This window comes from Galleria mellonella, unplaced genomic scaffold (genome assembly GCF_026898425.1).
Source record: "Galleria mellonella isolate WM207_F2 unplaced genomic scaffold, CSIRO_AGI_GalMel_v1 utg40, whole genome shotgun sequence".
Classification (NCBI taxonomy): Eukaryota; Metazoa; Arthropoda; class Insecta; order Lepidoptera; family Pyralidae; genus Galleria; species Galleria mellonella.
This window is the reverse complement of record NW_026442094.1, coordinates 3,330,508-3,349,206: the sequence shown is the minus strand read 5'-3', so window position 1 is coordinate 3,349,206 and position 18,699 is coordinate 3,330,508. Positions and strand designations below refer to the sequence as shown.

General features: G+C 31.4%; 1 protein-coding gene across 3 annotated transcripts in view; it reads left to right on the top strand.

Moving 5' to 3' along the window:
- The window catches only part of LOC113520294 (protein trachealess), a 226,776-nt gene that overhangs the window by 128,511 nt on the left and 79,566 nt on the right, over window positions 1-18,699 (top strand). Inside the window, exon 1 of one of the 3 annotated variants that reach the window (XM_026905584.3) lies at window positions 12,165-12,973. The exons of the other annotated variants lie outside the window; for them this stretch is intronic. Coding sequence (XP_026761385.1) covers window positions 12,750-12,973 — 224 coding nt within the window. The 5' untranslated portion in view covers window positions 12,165-12,749. Of the gene's footprint in view, window positions 1-12,164; window positions 12,974-18,699 lie in introns of those variants that run through there. 3 annotated transcript variants of the gene reach the window in all.

Below are 18,699 nucleotides of genomic sequence, written 5' to 3'. Positions count from 1 at the left end.
ATATATTTTTCATTGATATATTTTTCATCACTCATGGCATTTGTTATCAAATCTAAAAATAAGAAGCCTACAATATACAGAAGTTAAAAATAAATTCGGGTTATAAATAAATAAATAAGTGAAATAATTTTTAAAAGTTGACATGCTGCGCTTGTTGCTGAAAGAAAACAATATTACACTGGAGAAATAATGTATGCAAATCGTTTCTTAGGATGCATTACGCAATAGATACTGTCATAATATATCCAGTAGTGACATAATATTTATATATTCATTATAATATATATATATATATATATATATATATATATATATATATATATATATATATATATATATATATATATATATATATATATATAATAATTTGGGTTTAGCATATTTTTGTATGCGAATGAAACTAAAAAACAATTTATAAATTTGTAGCCCGAATTTCAACATGTATATCCTGGAGCCAGTTTATTTTAATATTTGTCCTATTTTTTATTAATCAAATCCGATACGATTTTTGTGAATTTGGAAATTAAGAATCAACTTCCAGCAGCAGTATTTCTGAACCAATATGTCTTAGTAATCGTTAAAAAAAAGAACAATTTTCTTTTTAAAAGGCCGGCAATACACCTGCAATTTCTCCGATGTTGCGGACTCATGGGCGGCGGTAGTCACTAATAATCAGGTGAGCTGCGCGCTTCGTTTACCCCTATGCTATAAAAAATGTAATATATAAAAATATACAAATTTAAAAAACGAATAGGTCGATTTAAAAGTCTAAATCCCCAAATCCCTAGGTATTATATGTACCAATATATTTACTTCAAATCGTTCTAAATAGTGCAACATATTTTATGTGGATTATTTATTACGAAATATACAATTTTACTTATTAGTTTTTAGTTTAAGCATTTAGTCTTACTAACTTATTAATACGTATTGCATGAAACTATCCCAAGACAAGGTGTACGTCCCAAAACTCAGCTAACACGGCCAATTGAAAAATTACCCCGCGTTATTAGGTTTTCGAGCGTTTCGTAAAAATTCACTCCGACTATATTGGCTGCAGACGGACAAAAAAATGCACTGCGAGTCGGCGAAGCGGGAAAAATGTACTTAAGCGGTGCTCAAATTAGGGGAGGTGCTAATGTAATCGTACTTTAAAAGTGTAGGTAGCAATTTGTTCGAATTAGCTGAATGTCGACGATTTCTTTTCGTGCGCTGATGAAAATATATGGGGAATATTTTACCCCTTTGTTATATATTGTAATATACCTAGATATTTTTTAGATAAATATATTATATATACATAATTAAACTTCAAAATGAAAGTGGATTTGAAATATAAATAAATAAGTGCTATTATAATAGGTAATTTGATATATTTTGAATTTATTCAGAAAAACGAGTAGTTTCCCAATTCAATTTTTTTACGTCATTTTGATGTTCATTTTTATAATCGAATGGGTTTACTGACATAATCACAACTGTATATCGACTAATTTAGACAAGATGAGCTTTTTTGTGGCCAAATTCTTACATTACAAATTATTACTAATTATTGGTATTTTGCTTTTTTTTTCTTTTTGTTTCTTTCTTGCTTTCTTTTTTTTATGTTTTCAATGACGTTTATATTACTTTAATAATTATTATTTTTTTGATTTCAATTTATATTATTATTTATTGTTCTATTGTGACAAAATCGATGTTTATTTCGAATCGGGTAAACTATAATAGCGTTGTGAGCATCAAGATCGCAATGTTGCAGCCAACCTACCTATACTTACTAGCAACGAGCAGGGGTCGACAAACCGTGTACGGAATCACTGATGAACTTCTCAACTCATATCCTGCTTAGAGGTTCTATCTACATTTAACAATACCGGTTGGACGCATTTCTACATATTTAGAAGTACTATAAATCTTTGAAGTCATGTTTAATATTCTTATTGTATTAAAAATTTAATACGTGTCATAAAAAAGGAATCTTGATTGACTTGGATGTTAAAAATATAAAATTGTGAATCAGCAAATGAATAGTAAAAATACAACCTGTATGTTTATTAAACAGGGGTTGAAAAATGAAAGAATTTTGTAAACTACGGTTATAGTAATAATATTCGTTATTATTATGTTTCTGTCACTAAAGTCATGAAGGTTATAGTTTATAAAGTGCAATTTCCATTGACTTTAAATATTCAATATTTGGATATAAAAGTGGAGGTAGGATACATATCATATTTAGAGGACAGTATATAGTTAAAGATATGAAAACATCTAATGAAAGCACCTTAAGGTGTCGCAAGAGGCGACTAAGGGAGGGCGAAGGATGGGCATCTGCGTCTCTCTTAAAACAACTTTAAGAGCCTAACTGTGGTTGTCAACTCGCCTGCCAAGCGTGGCAACTACTAGTAAAACTCCCCTTATGGGGAAGGCTTATTTCCAACAGTGAACAGTTAACGGCTGAGAAAATAATAATTAATCTATGCTATAGTGAACTTTATTTAATTGTTTATTCAATTGAAATAAGCAAAATACAGCAACACATTTTTGATAACTAAAAGCATTTAAAATTACGATTCATCTCCAAAGGATGACTAAATTAAAAATATATCAAATTGAAACAAAAGCAAATATATTTTACATTTGTTTTTGATTTAAAATTGATATAATACTTATATCTGCATTCCCTTGATAAGCATTTTTCGATCCGAACCATGTAACAGGATTTTTCTATTGACTCTAAAAATTGCATAAAATTAAATGACCGTTCTAAAGTTCATTCAATTAATTTTATGTTTTTTCTCACCCCTCAAGAAATCCTGTTCCAGTTTTTGTATTTCCTACTAAATGTGACTTAGAGACGAGAATGAAAAAGTGTAGTATTTTCCATCAGTATGGTGGGCCATTAATTCCTCTTCGAAATTAAATTTAAAAAATACTTATATCCTATCAGTCATTATCTATCCATTGCAGAACATAGGCCTCTCCTATAGATTGCCATATAGGATGATCCCGAGTCACCTGCATCTATTGACTTCCTACAATATATTTGAGGTCGTCACTCCATCTAGTGGTGGCTCATTGCACTGATTTTGCATGTAAAAAATACTAGTAATACAATCAATTAGTTACTGCATGTGTTTATAATGTCACAAATCTATTGCTTAGGCACAATTATAAGGGACTCTATAAATTACCTCATGCGACTGTAAAGCGAAGGGTTAAGTGATCATATCAGGGTTGTTTAAATCTTAACCCTTTGCCGAAGGGTTGTTTTATTAATTTATTTACTTGCGTATCTCGAAATTATACGAATTTCCCCATAATTGGCCCCATATGCGAAATTTAATGTTTCGCTTTGATTTTATCTGTGTTTCAAACTTTCTTGATACCTCTATAATGGAAGTGGCTGTAAGTTTATATGTAGGATAATTCTTATACCTTCTTAAACTATAAGTACCATCTTGAATGTAGACTCGCCCTTTATTATATTGAATTTTAATATGCTTGGTTAAATATACTTGTGATTAAACAAACTCTTCCAAATAACTCAAAAAAATTATTAATGGACTTGGCTAAGTTATATCTATTTTTTTAAATATTTTTTAATGTTGATTTTAGTCTGTGTTTGCATAAAATGTATTTTTACATTTTAACAAATACTAGATATTTATTATATTTACATTTAAACAAACAGTGAATAGTGAGTATGATTCACCACTATAACAATAGCCAGAAATTATTTTTTTAAAGTTACGTTATTATGTTTAATTATTTATTTATTCATTGAAATAATTACAATATTATGACAGCAAAAGCCAAATCAATATTATAAACCTAGTGTGCTAACATATAAAATTATAATAAAAGGTTAAATATAACCTGACTCTAGATATTTGTGAGCCGCTACCAATATCTTTGACAGGCTACTACTAAAAATATCAATGATGTATAATTGTATAGGAAGGTCAAAGATATGGTCCGAAATAGGGCTGGCTGGAAGAGAATGCATGAATTAGTTGCCCTTACAAGAGGAAAATTTTAAATGAGAAGACGAGACATGTTATAATAAGAATGCTACAAATTTTGTTGTTTTTATAAATTAGTAAGTAACTACTAATATATTAGATATTATTATTCATAAATATTAATTACAAACAATCATCTGTATTACTTTTATTTCTTTAAGAACTTAGGTAGAAGTAATTAAATATATATTTGTATATATGTCCAAATGCTAATCTTCCTTGTTAAGATCATTCAGAAAAGCAATAAATTATTCTTGTAACAAAGAAATTGCGCTGGCAACACAGCCATCTAGCTTGGGTACAATTAAAATTAGAATATCTTAATTCATATCGAAGTATCTGGGTTGCTATCTTAATGTGTGTATCTGTTCCCTAATTCTGGGGTAGAGATAAACCTCGTGTGTTAAACTTGGACATGTTTATTTGTACTTAAGTGAATGTTATGTTTGTTAATTTATGTTGTTGTTGCTCTTTGTATGGTATTATTGTCTTTTATCTTGCTGTATAATTACATATCTTTATACCATGTACCTATGATAATGTGATTTTTTATCTATTGTATAATTGTTGATAATAAAGGCAGGTTTCAAATAAACAATATATATTTTTATTGCTGATCTCCATCGTGAAATATTCCGTAACTTTTTATTCTAGGATATTTTTTTATTTTATTTATTTTATATATGCAAAAGGTTACAATTATAATTATTATAAACCTTTATAGGTAGATAATAAGACAATATAACTAAAATTGAGATTATAAATGTACTAAACTCTTTGGACGCCAATACCTCAAATATGATATATCTTTTTTAAATGTCTAGAGATAATTTCAAAATCCAACAAACATTTAATTTAGAGAAGTGTTAGAATGTATCGTTAACTATTTTGTTAAAATATGTACCTACGTACTACTAATAATTTACGAGCAATACGAATGAACAGACGACATAACCATAACTACAGTGTGTAAAAATTAGATTAAAAACTAATTTATTTTTTGGTACAAAATTTTTTCTCAAACTACCAAGTCTTGCGTTAAATCATTGAACTCGACCTCGCTGGACCATATGACCGAAGATTTACAACCCCCCACACCCTACCAATAAAATAAAGGCCAGGTCATTGTACGTGCGTCCCTCGCAAAATGTAGGGCAAATGCGATCGATCCTGCTTAAAATTCACTATTGAACGTGATCGTGGTGCGGGGGAGGAATTAACGGGTAAGTAATGTGGGTAGTTGCAATCACTCGAGGGAGGCGGTACGCGTAGGCTGACATTCTCAGATTAGGTTGACGATTTCTGACATCTATTATATCTATTTTATTTTTACATCGGTCATGGTTTATTAATTACAGCTATATTATTAGAACGCATTTTAATTAATGTAACGTAGATACCATGATTGTACGTAGGAACTAACTGATCAGTATCATAAAGACTTAGATACATAAAATAAAAGTTCTTCATACTGCGTATATGCTAAATTTTATAACTTTTAAACTCTTTTTATCTTTTTAAACATTACGAAAGCCTAACTATGGTTGCTAACTCGTTTGTCAAGTGTAGCGACTACTGATAAAACTCCCCAATAGGAGAAGGTATACGTTCAGCAGTAGAAAGTCAACGGCTGGTATGATGAGATACTATTATTACAAAGTAAGAGCCAATCGATCAATCTCTTATATTATAAAAATCCTTCTCCATACTACCGTAGAACTATTGAAGCACTAAGTCTACGACCTGAAAATTGACAACCAAGTTTAAAGTTTATGCTTTATCTTTCTGTCCGTTATAAACAAATATTATTGAATGATGAATATTCAGCTACACAATGTGTTCTCCTTAAGCTGCTTCATAAACATATAAAGAATACAAAGATGACCAAGTATCAACGGATTACGGATTACCACTGGATTACGGATTACGAAGGTGGGCAAACCTTCATAAGTTGCAAAATATAGTTACGTTTGTTTCAGAAACATTTTTTATATACTTTTTTTTAATTATATATATGTTTTATATTTAAAAAGAGTTTTCGCCATGAAAGTTCTAAAAGCAACTTTTTACTATTTACAAAAGTTCTAGTTAATAGATTTTTTACCTCGCCTTTTTCACTGATACCTTGTCATTTATCACTCTATTATCTCCTGAAAGAGATTCATTGTATAGTAAAAAATCCTTCGCAGTTTGTATATTGGAGTCCGCATTTTTTATTAAAAGGCGGTGAACCTCAAAAAAATCTCGATTCGCTTACAGGCTGTCGAGGTTCCGTAGCTCCAGAAATTGATTAGAATCGTAACAGTACCTGTCAATATAGGGAGTTCAATAACCTACTGTGTTATTGGTACATTCGGAAATCTAAGAGACCAATGTCAAGATCGTGGGCAACAGGTTCAAGCACCTGTCGCGGTACACTGAGAAAAAATGGAAATCACGAATTATCCAATAAGAAGGCAGTTTTCTGGACGACAGCAGTAATAGTATACAGTTATGAGCGACAGCGGATTTCTTAATTAACACTGCATGCTTACAGAATTTAATAAATACTATGTTACTTGACATTTATTTAAAATTTAATAAGTAACTTCATAATTTCGTTAATATTATTATCTAAATCACGCTAAACAATATATTATATTCCAAATTGTATAGTTCTGACCAAAATTGACTTATTTTAAGACTAGATCGTACGAAGAATCCTCTCTCGCTACCTCCTATGCCACAGGGATGTCACCCCGCGTACCATCGCGTCCGCGCTTTTGAACGTTCCCCACGTGACCGTGTCCATTACAACGATCTCTTTATTGATTATAACCAGAGAGATTCCGAACGCTCTTTACCGTAATACTAGTTGAAAACAAAGCAAACATCGACATCGAATTTCAGTTTAAATGACACTAACATAAAGTCTATAATCGTTTTAAAATAACTGAAGGGACTGTATAGGTATCTGATAAAAAAATAAGGTTTTAAAAAGAAGGAGAAAAACCTTGGTCTGAATATTTTCACTTCTATTCTTCTAACGAGGTACTTACCTTCTTAGCTGCATTACTACCTTCTTATCGTTGTTTTTACTAATCTCTAACTATCTACAATATTACATCTCTATAAATGAGTAAGTATACGTTGACAGGTTTTTATTTGCTACTTATATAAATTATTTTAAACCCGTTTCTCCTTAAATATTATAAAATGCATTTTTTTTATTATTTCAGCCATTAACCGTCTACTGCTGAACGTAGGCATCCCTCATAAGGAAGGTTTTGCCAATAATTGCCACGATTGGTAGGTGGGTTGGCAACCGAAGTTGGGCTTTATTGATGTTTTAAGAGAAACGCTGCTGGTATACCTATTAAATAATTTGTTTAAATATTACTCTTTATTTTGATGCTTTGAGTGAAACTAGATAAGATCATCTTCCGTATTTTTTACCCCAGCAATATAATAATTTTAAAGAAAAGGAGATTCTTTTAGGCTTTAATATTTTTATTGTATAGAAATATGTTACGCGTAAAAAATATTACACATATAAATAAAAACATTACAATTCTACATAGTTACATATAAATTACATACTACCTATATCTGATGTAGATATAGCAAAGAATATTTTGGAATCCATAATCCTTAAGAATTCCTACGGATGAAGGGTACTGCAATGTTCTATTTATGCCTATAAGTGATAATTACCAATTTCTATGGTGAGGTTCTTGTTTGTCATTTCAATTTGTATAAAATGTGGTTATTGAGTTGGCAATTGTTCGATCATTAAGTTAGATCTATACATTATCATCATCATTTCTGCCATTATCCGTCCAGTGCTGGACATAAGCCTCTCCCATAGAGTGCCATAAAGTACGGTCCTGAGCGCACCTGCATCCATTGACTCCCTGCAATGCATTTCAGGTCGTCACTCCATCTAGTGGGTGGTCATCCTACACTGCGTTTGCCCGTAGAAGTATATATATTTTCCTCAAAAAAGAATATAAGTATACCTATATTAATATATATTAATAATCATTAATTACATATCTATATTAATATATGTTAACAGTTTCCTACATACATTTGTAAATTGTCCCACTATCACGGGTGTTCGTAAAACAGTAAAATATTCACTTCTATTATTTAGTTTTGATAGAAAATAGACAATATTGTAAGAAGTACTGTGCTTCTTAAAACATTCGTATATAAATTAGATTAATCGATACTTATTGATTTTCATTTCACATAACACAGCCAAATGTGTTTTAATTCTTAATTATAAAATTTTAAAATTATGCAACATATTTATACGTTTTACAATTTATGTTTACTGTAGGTACATGTGTCCTCGTAGTGTGGACAGTGAGCATAAATTACGGACAATCGTGGACAATGCCAACGGAAGCCGCAACAGTACAGAATAGTTCCGGACTGCGGTCGTCTAACTCGACCCTTCCTTTGAATTAGATAAATGATATTGCCACAATGCAATATGCAATATTAACAATATTTAGTTATGATTGCCGACAAATGGTGGTGGAAGTAGAAGAATTTTCACAGTCTATTCAGATAAATATGAATGAATGAAAACTCTTTATTGTTTTCTTCAAACAATGATACAGATTATAATGATTAACAAATAAATATGCTACAACCTTAGTAGATTATACCTATAGATAGAGTAACTCCATATAAATGCTTCGAAAAAAAACAGGTCAACTTTTTCATACAATTTTACCTTTTATGAGTGTTTCCTTTATAACTTCTATATTTATTTTGTTTTATAATTTTTTGCGTCTTTTGAATGCGTAAAAAGTCATTTTATTTATTAAATAATTAAATTTAGATACGTCAAGATACATTATATGCGTAAGTATATAGAACACTGACAAAAAAACGAGTCAGCTAATTGTCAAATTTGCTCACCCATTTTTGAGACTCGATGTTCTCTATCTCTATCTCGATCTACAACTAAAGGTTCAACATAAAAAAAAAGAAAAAAAAATACTCCAATAAGTTAATTGATATTATTCGTTTTTATTAGCTAAAAATATAATGCAAACAAATTACATGGGCGGCTAGTGTCTAAATACGAGTTTTTTTGTTTGTTGCTTCTCTTTCCCAGTTTCGATATTATGACATACAGAAGCCAAACAAAAATCAGCTGCGGCCAGCTCGAGGCAGCCATTACGGGCGGCAGACGCGGGTCGGCATACTAACGGCGCATATGCACGTGACCGATCTTGAACCCTATTGATCCTCTGCACACACAACCTCTGTACGTCTTCACACGATCTGTATCATTTGAACATGTTGTATTTCTGTTTACACATATTTTTTTAAATATATGTTGTTATTATTATTATTTATTTATTTGTTAACTACATCGGACAGATAAAGGAAACACTAGGTGTCATATCGTATAGGGAGGTCAAAGATATGGCTTGGGATAGAGTTGGCTGGAAGAAAATGCATGAGTTAGTTTCACCGACAAGAGGAAATTCTTAATTGAAAGGAAAGATTTATTTGTTACAAAATCTACGGCTCTTCAAAACTATGATATGTAGGTAGCATTATTTTTAGTACTTATAGCCAATTACGGATTTACAATACTTAATATGTTCCTTCCTAAATTGAAATTCAAATCATCTTTATTTAAATAGATTTTTTTACAAGCACTTTCAAATTGTAATTTTTTCAAAATCTACTACAGGGTCCAGAAACAGTTGAGAAGAAAAAAACTCAACAGTTATTCTTTTAAATCTCTGTTAATAGTAAACAGTTAATTGTTCACAATGTTCAAGTTATTTATATGAATGTAAAATTAAGATTAACAAGGAGCTCATGGTAGATATTTATTACTTACCTACTTAGGTCATGTTAAAAATTACGCCTTCAGAAGATTTGTGGTAGCTTCTCTCGAAATATATGATTTTATTTTTGTTTAGCTTAATTTTTTGTACAATTTAGAATAGCAAACAAGTTAATGCCCCATCGTATTGAAAGTTGCAATCGTGGCTTAAGTATAAGTATATATAAACAACACAACAATACAAAATATATTGTGGCGCCAGAGTAGGTAAATTTAATATTTGAATATATAATAATAAATAATAATAAAAACTTTATTGCATAATCATGATTGATTGAATATGGATGTAATCATACTGCAGCTGCAATAAAACAATGGACAATGGTTTTTTTTGTGTACCTATCCTTAAAGTTTATTCAGTGTCTACCAATTCCTCAAATTCTATTTATCTAGATAACTTCCCTTAGCAAGCAGACAGATTAGAAAGAAGAGAAGACTTTAAATAGATTTTTTTTTCATCTAATTTAACATGTTTTATGGATATATTTGGGTTCTAGAGGCTCTTGTCTTCTCCCTCAGCATCATTTCTATAAGTGTGGCCCTTCAGAGTTCTTACTAAATCAGCTTCCTATATATGAGATAGTTTCATATTAAATAAGGTTGTAGATATTGTTGGCAATAGGCATGAGTTATATGAATATCGATCTGATATCTATATATTGGGTTTTTCTGGACATTGATAGCGAAAAAAAGGTTATCACCCATTTTGATATCGCTCATATCGATCGGATATCTACTTTCGAATATGTTAAAATTAATTAAGTAATACTTAGTACCTACGTAAATAAACAGGTATTAGCAGAAAGATAATGAGTTTATTTTTAACTACAGACAGGTAACTAACTACAAAAGATAAAGCGCTAGATTTAAATTACATTAATATGCAATCAAGTAGATTGGTATGAATGCCTCAACTAGGTATCTACTATTAACTATTTATAAGGATTAGCGAGAGAGTTAACAAACATCAGACCAGACATAATGGCTCCTAGGTTGAACCTTAATTAGATAGAGAGAGAGGTGTATCTGTTTGTAGGGACCTACGGTTTTCTTGAGTTACATGTCATGTCATGTCATATTGAAATGACATGTAACTTATGATACATGACATATAGAAATAGACACATTATACATTAGAACACATGTCATGCCTCTAGTTATGAATACTGTTATATCAAATTTATTAATTTTACTTTTTATGGGATCATCATTTCAGCTGTTATTTGTCCATTGCTGACCATAGGACTCCCCTATAAACCGCCATAAGGGAGCTTCCTTATGGCAATTAGGGGGATTTTGCCAGTAGTTGCCGGGCTTAGCAGGTGGACTGGCAATTGCATTTTGGCTCATGTTGATGTTTTAAGAGGGACGCTGCTGTCCATTCCTCGACGATTAAGTATCCTTAGCCACTTCTTATGGACACCCACAGGAAAGGAAGGGGTGGCCTATTCTATGCCGGGACCACATGCCATAGAATTTTATAATAAAATAATTCTTGATTAGGTAGATTAGGTCCTTAAATTTAATATTTTTATGTGGACAATTAACGGAAGATAAAGATGGATTAATAGATGGGTAACTTAATTTAGGTACTTATTATAATAGATAAGTGTTTAAATACGTTAGGTATCTATTTACGGTTTAAGTTACTAATGATAGACAAGGAAGACAAAGATAACAGTTGAAACAACTGTTAAATTTGTTTCAAATTTACGTTTTTGGTTCATTTCACATGAAACAAGACAGTGCAACAGCAGACAAGTTGTCAATCAATAAAACCCGTTGTTTTCAAGGTGCGTGCGGGCCCCGCCCATCGGTCGTACGTTCATTCATGAACGCATCCGTTTTAATATTCAGCAACAGGCTAAACACGCAATGTTAACCTATTAACGGTCCCCGAAGTAATAATTAAAAACCATTACGCGAATCAGGAATGAAACCGCAACACGCCGCATCTTCTCAACTGGCGCGCATCCAACCTACAGCTTACTTATTATATTCTATGAACGCAAGCTATAAACGTATTCCTGAACATATCACGTAGACGACTACTACCAATTTCAACCAATCAGAACGCGACAATTCAACTTAATAGGCTAGGCCACGCCCAATCACGTAACCGCCTATTACGGGCCGTGTAACGACGCAGGCTTTTAACTTGCGATGACGTCCGATCGATTTTTGTCCCACTCCTGTGTAGTGCTGTGTCCCACTCTAATTTCCCGAGTGGCGACCGTACGGGGTGTCTAGGCTGAGTGTGATAGAGTCGCGTTTGGCGCGCGTGCCTGGTTTCAGTTGCACGTTCGAGGCCATAGGAGGGGGACGCGTGCAACTGTTTTCGATAATCGGCCGCGCGTTCCGTACGTGAAAAGCGGACAGTATCCCGCCAGTCACGTCCGCGTAAAAACGGATATATGCCCAGAATATTTATTAAGTGGGTGGCTGTGCGTGACTTTTCCCCTGTGAATAGCTAGCCTGGCAAATGATCACCACGAAAATAGAACGGGTGTTTGTTTGATGACTGGAAACGTTGGCGATGTCATGAAACGGCGCCCCGGCCCGGTGCGTCGTGACGTGCGAAGTTTCAGTGACAAATCGGACTAAACAAAAATATTCGATGTAAGTTTCCAGAACTGTGAAAAGCATCACACTTATTATAAACAGCTGACTATAAAAAAAAAAACATAAAATAGTGATTGTGTTTATTTTCTAACATAATTTGAAAATGGAACTGTGACTATAAATAATAATCTGGAACGAACAGTTTTGATCGTTCATAACATTCAAAATGTCGTGTTCAAAAGCGCGGGAACTTTTGTGTGAAACTATCACATTAGACTAAATTAAGTAAAAGTGGTTAAGTGACAATGTTGCCGTATCAAGCGGTAGCTATGGACTACGCGGTGGCTTCCGCTGGTTTTCATCATCACCAACGGCCTGGCGGGCTACCTGGAGTGATGGGCCTGCCGGGGCCGGGGCCGGGCCTCAATCCAGGGCTAAACCCGGCTTTCACCCATTCCTGGTTCGTACAGACAAGCCCGGATATCTGTCGGCAGCAACAAGCATCCAACCAATCGCATCTCGAACCTGGGCACGTTTCATTTTTCTTTATATTTTTTATTTTTAGTTATTATTTTTTTTCAAAAGCTTCTAACAACTTCTATTCCTAGTATTTATCTACTCAATTTATTATAATTATTTTCTTCTATGTTTGAATATTTATTGATAACTCGTTAATAAGTTGATAGAAGCTAATAAATTATTTACTTTGATTGCTTTCTATTGTTTTGCATTTTTATTGTTTGTGTGCTTCTTTCAATATCGCTTATTAGATTTTAAAATACCTTACAAATAAATGTTGTTGTTGAAGATTATTATGTACCTATTACAATTTTATATTTCGTACAAGACCAGTATAAGTAAGTAAAATTTTTTACTAATACCCGAGCCATCTTTAATGAAATAAAAACAAGATAATAAAGTTTTGAATGTACTTACGTTTGTAAAACGCTGAATTTCCTGATTCTTATCTCAATGACATTGTTATACTGGTTCCTAGCGTTATTATATTTTATACTCTAGCATAAGTATGTTGAGATAAATTGTGTCATATATTTGACAAAAGGTGTACAGGAAGTAATAATGTTCTATTCTTAATATGATTTCTACAAAGAAATCCTAATAAGCTATGTGGTCGTCCACTTACTTGATACAGGCACCTACTTATCTTACTTACAACTCTATCTCGTTATTTTATTTCCTCTCTCAAATTGTTTTATGGATAAACTGGATTTATTAATTCAATTAGATTTTTGATATTATAGATTAAAGAAATTGCATATTAAAAAAAAAGTTAAATCTTTTCTTTAAAAGGCATTTAAAAATTTAAGTTTAGCTCAAACATAATAAAATAAATAACATAAATTAAGTATTATGTAATTGAAAAAAAAAACAATATATCCATAATATACTTAAATAAAAAAACGTGGGCATAAATAAAAAAAAATACAGGCGTGGACGAGACAAGTTACAAACGAATATTAAGATGATATCACATCGTGACTGTTTAGCTTTACGCCCAACTACGTTCTTGTTCAACGAATATAAAGAAGTGACTCTGTATTTAATTTTCCCTCTTTTAATTTAATTTAATGGAATTTTATCCAAAATATTTACTATTTAAAAGCCTTACTCCAATTCTACTAAACTATTCTGAAAATATTTTCAATTAAAAATAGAATTTTTAAAATGCGACCATAGACCTGTTGTTATATATAATTAAATAAAAATAATACTTTGTAGCCCCAAAGAGGAAACTGTTTTCAAATTTAATAAAATTATTGAAACACTTTTGATAAAAAAATCAATACACAGTAAGTAAAGATATCGCTAAAAATGTTCTTTTAAAAATATATTTCAAATCACCTCCTTTCAAAAGTCGGTTAACAATAGGTAGAATCATGATAAATATTACAATAAGCTTAAATTAATTCCTCAAAATTATCTACATCTTATTTATTATAACTATCTATTCAAACAGTTAACAATAAGCAATGAACTATGGTTAAATATATAATAATAGTTATAAAGCTTTCAACAAAAAAAGTTTAATGCTACCTAACGAACGTTACTAATTTACTTAACTAAAAGCTCATAAATCCAAAAAATGTTCAGAACATATCTAAATCTGACTCAACTCTATAATTTAAACAAGACAATATTTCTGTATGAGATATCATTACATCAAGTTCACCTTCGTAATTTGTCGTTTTCCCAGAAGCGGTCGCATTGTCGTAATGAGATATACGGATTGTACTGTTAAATGCGAACAAGAATACCTACTTGTTATCAAGTATATGTCAAAAGTTAATTGGATTGTGAATATATCATTAGACTAACTAGACCAATTTTTTGTAACGTTGATTTTAACTGAATCAATTTTGTGTATTCTTTAGTTGAAAATGGAGATGTACGCGGATAGCCATCTAACTGTAATTAAGAATTACTAAGTATATTTGAAAAACAAAGGCTTGGTGTAGTATAAATCATTAAAAAAAATATAAATAACACTCATAGATATAAAAATATAAAAGACACAGATATAATATTTAATAGGTTAAAACGAAGCAACTACAAAAGTGATACCAAAAAATTGTTTCGAATACAGCAGTGTACAAAATTGTTTCGAATACAAAATAATATGTAATTTTATAAATATTTATTCTATGAATTTTAAACGAGAAATATATTTTAAAAAAATTGTTACAATATTTACGCGTATGTTATAAAAGATCAAAATTGATTGCGCCCCATCTACCTACGGCACAGGCCGCGTAACATCAAAGTCCGGTTATTTCATTGACTGGTGTATACCGCGTTGCGTTATATTACACCGTAACCATAAACTTGAATCGCCTGCATTACTAGTGAACCTTGAATGGAGATTGTACTCGTAATGTACGAAAATTTCAACAATTTTGCAAGGTGTCTTTATATAGTTTTTTTTTTCAAAGTGGTGAAAATGATGTATTAACCACCTATGTTATTGGTATATACTGGCGGAACACCAGTGAGGGATGATAGGTGAGGATGGAAGGTCAATTACCCTATCGTGATTGCCAATTGTGACGAATTCACTTTTGTTATTGTTTCTAAGAGGACTGGCCTGACGGGATATATTGCTAGCATTGGGGCTGAAAATCCCTATTACTAAGCCGTGTATCGTATACATATATCTGGGTATCTAGATTTGAAATAAATAGACTAAAAATATATACCCCTACCTGTTAATTATTTCGCGTGGGGTCAGATCACAATCTTTCGTACTTCGACGCATTGAGATCTTTTATACTCCCACCTCCTAGTCTTGGTACTTTCCCATAATTAATACTTTGTATATTACTAGCTTTTACTTACTACTTCGTCCGCATTATTAGGATAAGATCTTATATCTTTCTCCATCTCATATAGTACGTGTATATTGAATTTCATAGTGATTGGTTGAGCTGTTAAGGTTCTATAAGGTAATAAACAAACAAACACTTGATTATTGTCTTATAATATTTGTGTTCATACATATGTATTTTTTATGAACTTAGAATGACAAACATACTGACGGTCCGCCTGATGGAAAGCGCTAACTGTCGCTTATATCTAAACATAAACAGGACCATGGACATTACAGAATATAATATTATACCCATGGTATCCTTCATACGTTGCCATTTCTGAGAACTGTTCTTATACCTCCATACACTATAATTTCACTACCATATCCCACCGACTGCCATTAAAACCGTAACACATTCAAGTAGAACTACTTCATGGCAGAAATACAATTGGGACAGAGGTACCCATGCGTACGACTTTAGTCACCCTCTAGTCTTTAGACTATAGGTTTTCCCGAGAGACTACAGCATGGAGTTTTTCAAAAGGGGGGTAAAGAGGTTTCTTCAGGGTCGGCAACGCGCGCTTAATGCCTCTGGTATTGCAGGCGTTCATAGGCTACGGTAACCGCTTACTATCAGGTGGGCCGTATGCTTGTTTGCCACCTCAGTGGTATAAAAAAACAAAAACCTTATACCAAATAACGAGCTAATGCAACAAAATGCTATTATGAAAATTAAATATGTATTCACTATTCAGTATTATAAATAAATTTATATACCTACCTATTTAAATATTATATTAACCTGTGTTGCTCTACCTAGTTCATTAACTAAAGTAGCTGCATCTGTTAATATTTTCTTTTCCTTATGCCATGCTCGATACAAAAAATCTCTTGACTCAATCGCAAGAAACAAGAATCCTTTCACACTTAATCAAAATTTCTAAGCGACCAAAAAGTCGATCGAAAATTCAAAACAAAAAAGCCCACATCCGTGTTCTAAAATATTTTGATCGAAAAATAAAGAGCGTTACTAAATAACATAATACGTATAGTATCTCTACAATACCGTCCAAGGGATTTCTGTATTGTTTAATTTTTGGATCGTAACAGATATTATATTATACAATAGCCAACTTTGTATACCAGGTGTATAAAAACATTTGGATTAGATAGCATTTGGATTAGTTTCTATAATTTGTAAATAAATAAAATCTTGATTTTGAATTCCTGCTTATAAATATCATAAGTGTGAAAATGACGGTTCAATCAAAAGTAAAAAAAAATATATAAATATTCAATACTATAGAATATTTAAAAATAGGCTTTTATGCGTACTAATTAAATAGTGGACTGAAGATACTAATCACAGTGGCAAGCAAGCACATTGATTTACGTACAAACACTTTAGAAAACGAATCTCCTAAATTTGTTATTATGGATAGCTGGAAGAACTATCCTGAGAGCTAGACAATTGGTATGATTCTATGGAACTACTATTATCAAATACTTATCAAACATATTAATTCCTTATCTCAATATATATATATATATATATATATATATATAGCACATGCTGAGTGATGGCCACGTCGACAATAACAAGTGTAAAGTTTTTTTTTTCCTATTGATAATTTATGTAACTTTTTCTGTTGTTGGCAATAAATGTTTTCTTTCTTTCTTTCTAAGTATTTACATCAATTTAAGATATAACCTTTCCTACAATAAATATGTGAATATAATTGACCATATTCGTGTTAATAACACGAGTACCTAGATTTAAGTTCGTGCATTTTTAAGTAGTGTCACTAAGTGCCCACAATTTACAAAATCTAATCCACGATAAATATCTCCACAAGATAATCGAATAATAAAACTACCGACACCATTAAACAGTAACAAAATCCCTGATATTTACGTGAATAAAAGTAGAATTCAATCGTTGCACCTGAGCGAGCAAAAAACGGTTCCCTAACCACAGTCGTCTCGAAAAAAACACCACTGTGGCATCGACTTTAGTAAGATGCAACCGCAATTAGAGCTGTAATGGGAATAACATGTTATTTTTTTAACGTTATTCAATAACAAGTTTTTGACTTATTGCTAATTCTTAGAGTGGTTAATGTGATGTGAAAGTTAGGTAAGAGTGTAGGTACTTGAAATTAATAAGTTATCATATAAATTTTGCGTTAGTTATATTAATTTATATAAAAATAAATTGCATCTACGAATACGTCCGCATGACTGGAATAATTGTTCCATGTCATTCTCCATTGCAAATAGTGCATGCATGTCAAATACGATAATCAGTTGAGCTATTATTTCAAATTAATATAAATACCCATCTAAAATTTTTAAAATGAAGAGATCATATAAAAAGCGAAATCAAACCAATCCTTATTAGAATAGAATAGAATTTTATTGCTTAAATTAAAATTGTTAAAATATTTAATGTCTATTGAATCGTCCTTTATGAAAGGAGTAAACAAAAAGTAGTGCCAATCTTTTATATATATTACATTTTTAAATTTTGTTTAATCCAAAATAAAAAAAATGTCGTACATAGGGGGAAGGTACCTACTACATATAGTATCGTATGACATATACAAATAGGAGCAGTTAAGAACCAACGGTGCGCGTAAAGGATTAGTAAGATGATCTTATTTTGTGAGAAATCTATCAATTAAAAAAAAAAAAAACTTTTAAAAAGAAGAGCACTACTTTACACTATGATCTGGAGTCGTTTTTTAATCGGTTAAAAAAAGGTTGTTCTCAAATCGACTGTGTTTTTATGTATTTAGTTAGGTGGGTATATGTTACAAGATATCATCGTCAACTGTGATCCGATTTTGAGGATTATTTTTAATTGTAAACATTTACTCTATACTTAAAACTAATATTTTATTGTTTTTTTTGCATCGAAATTACTA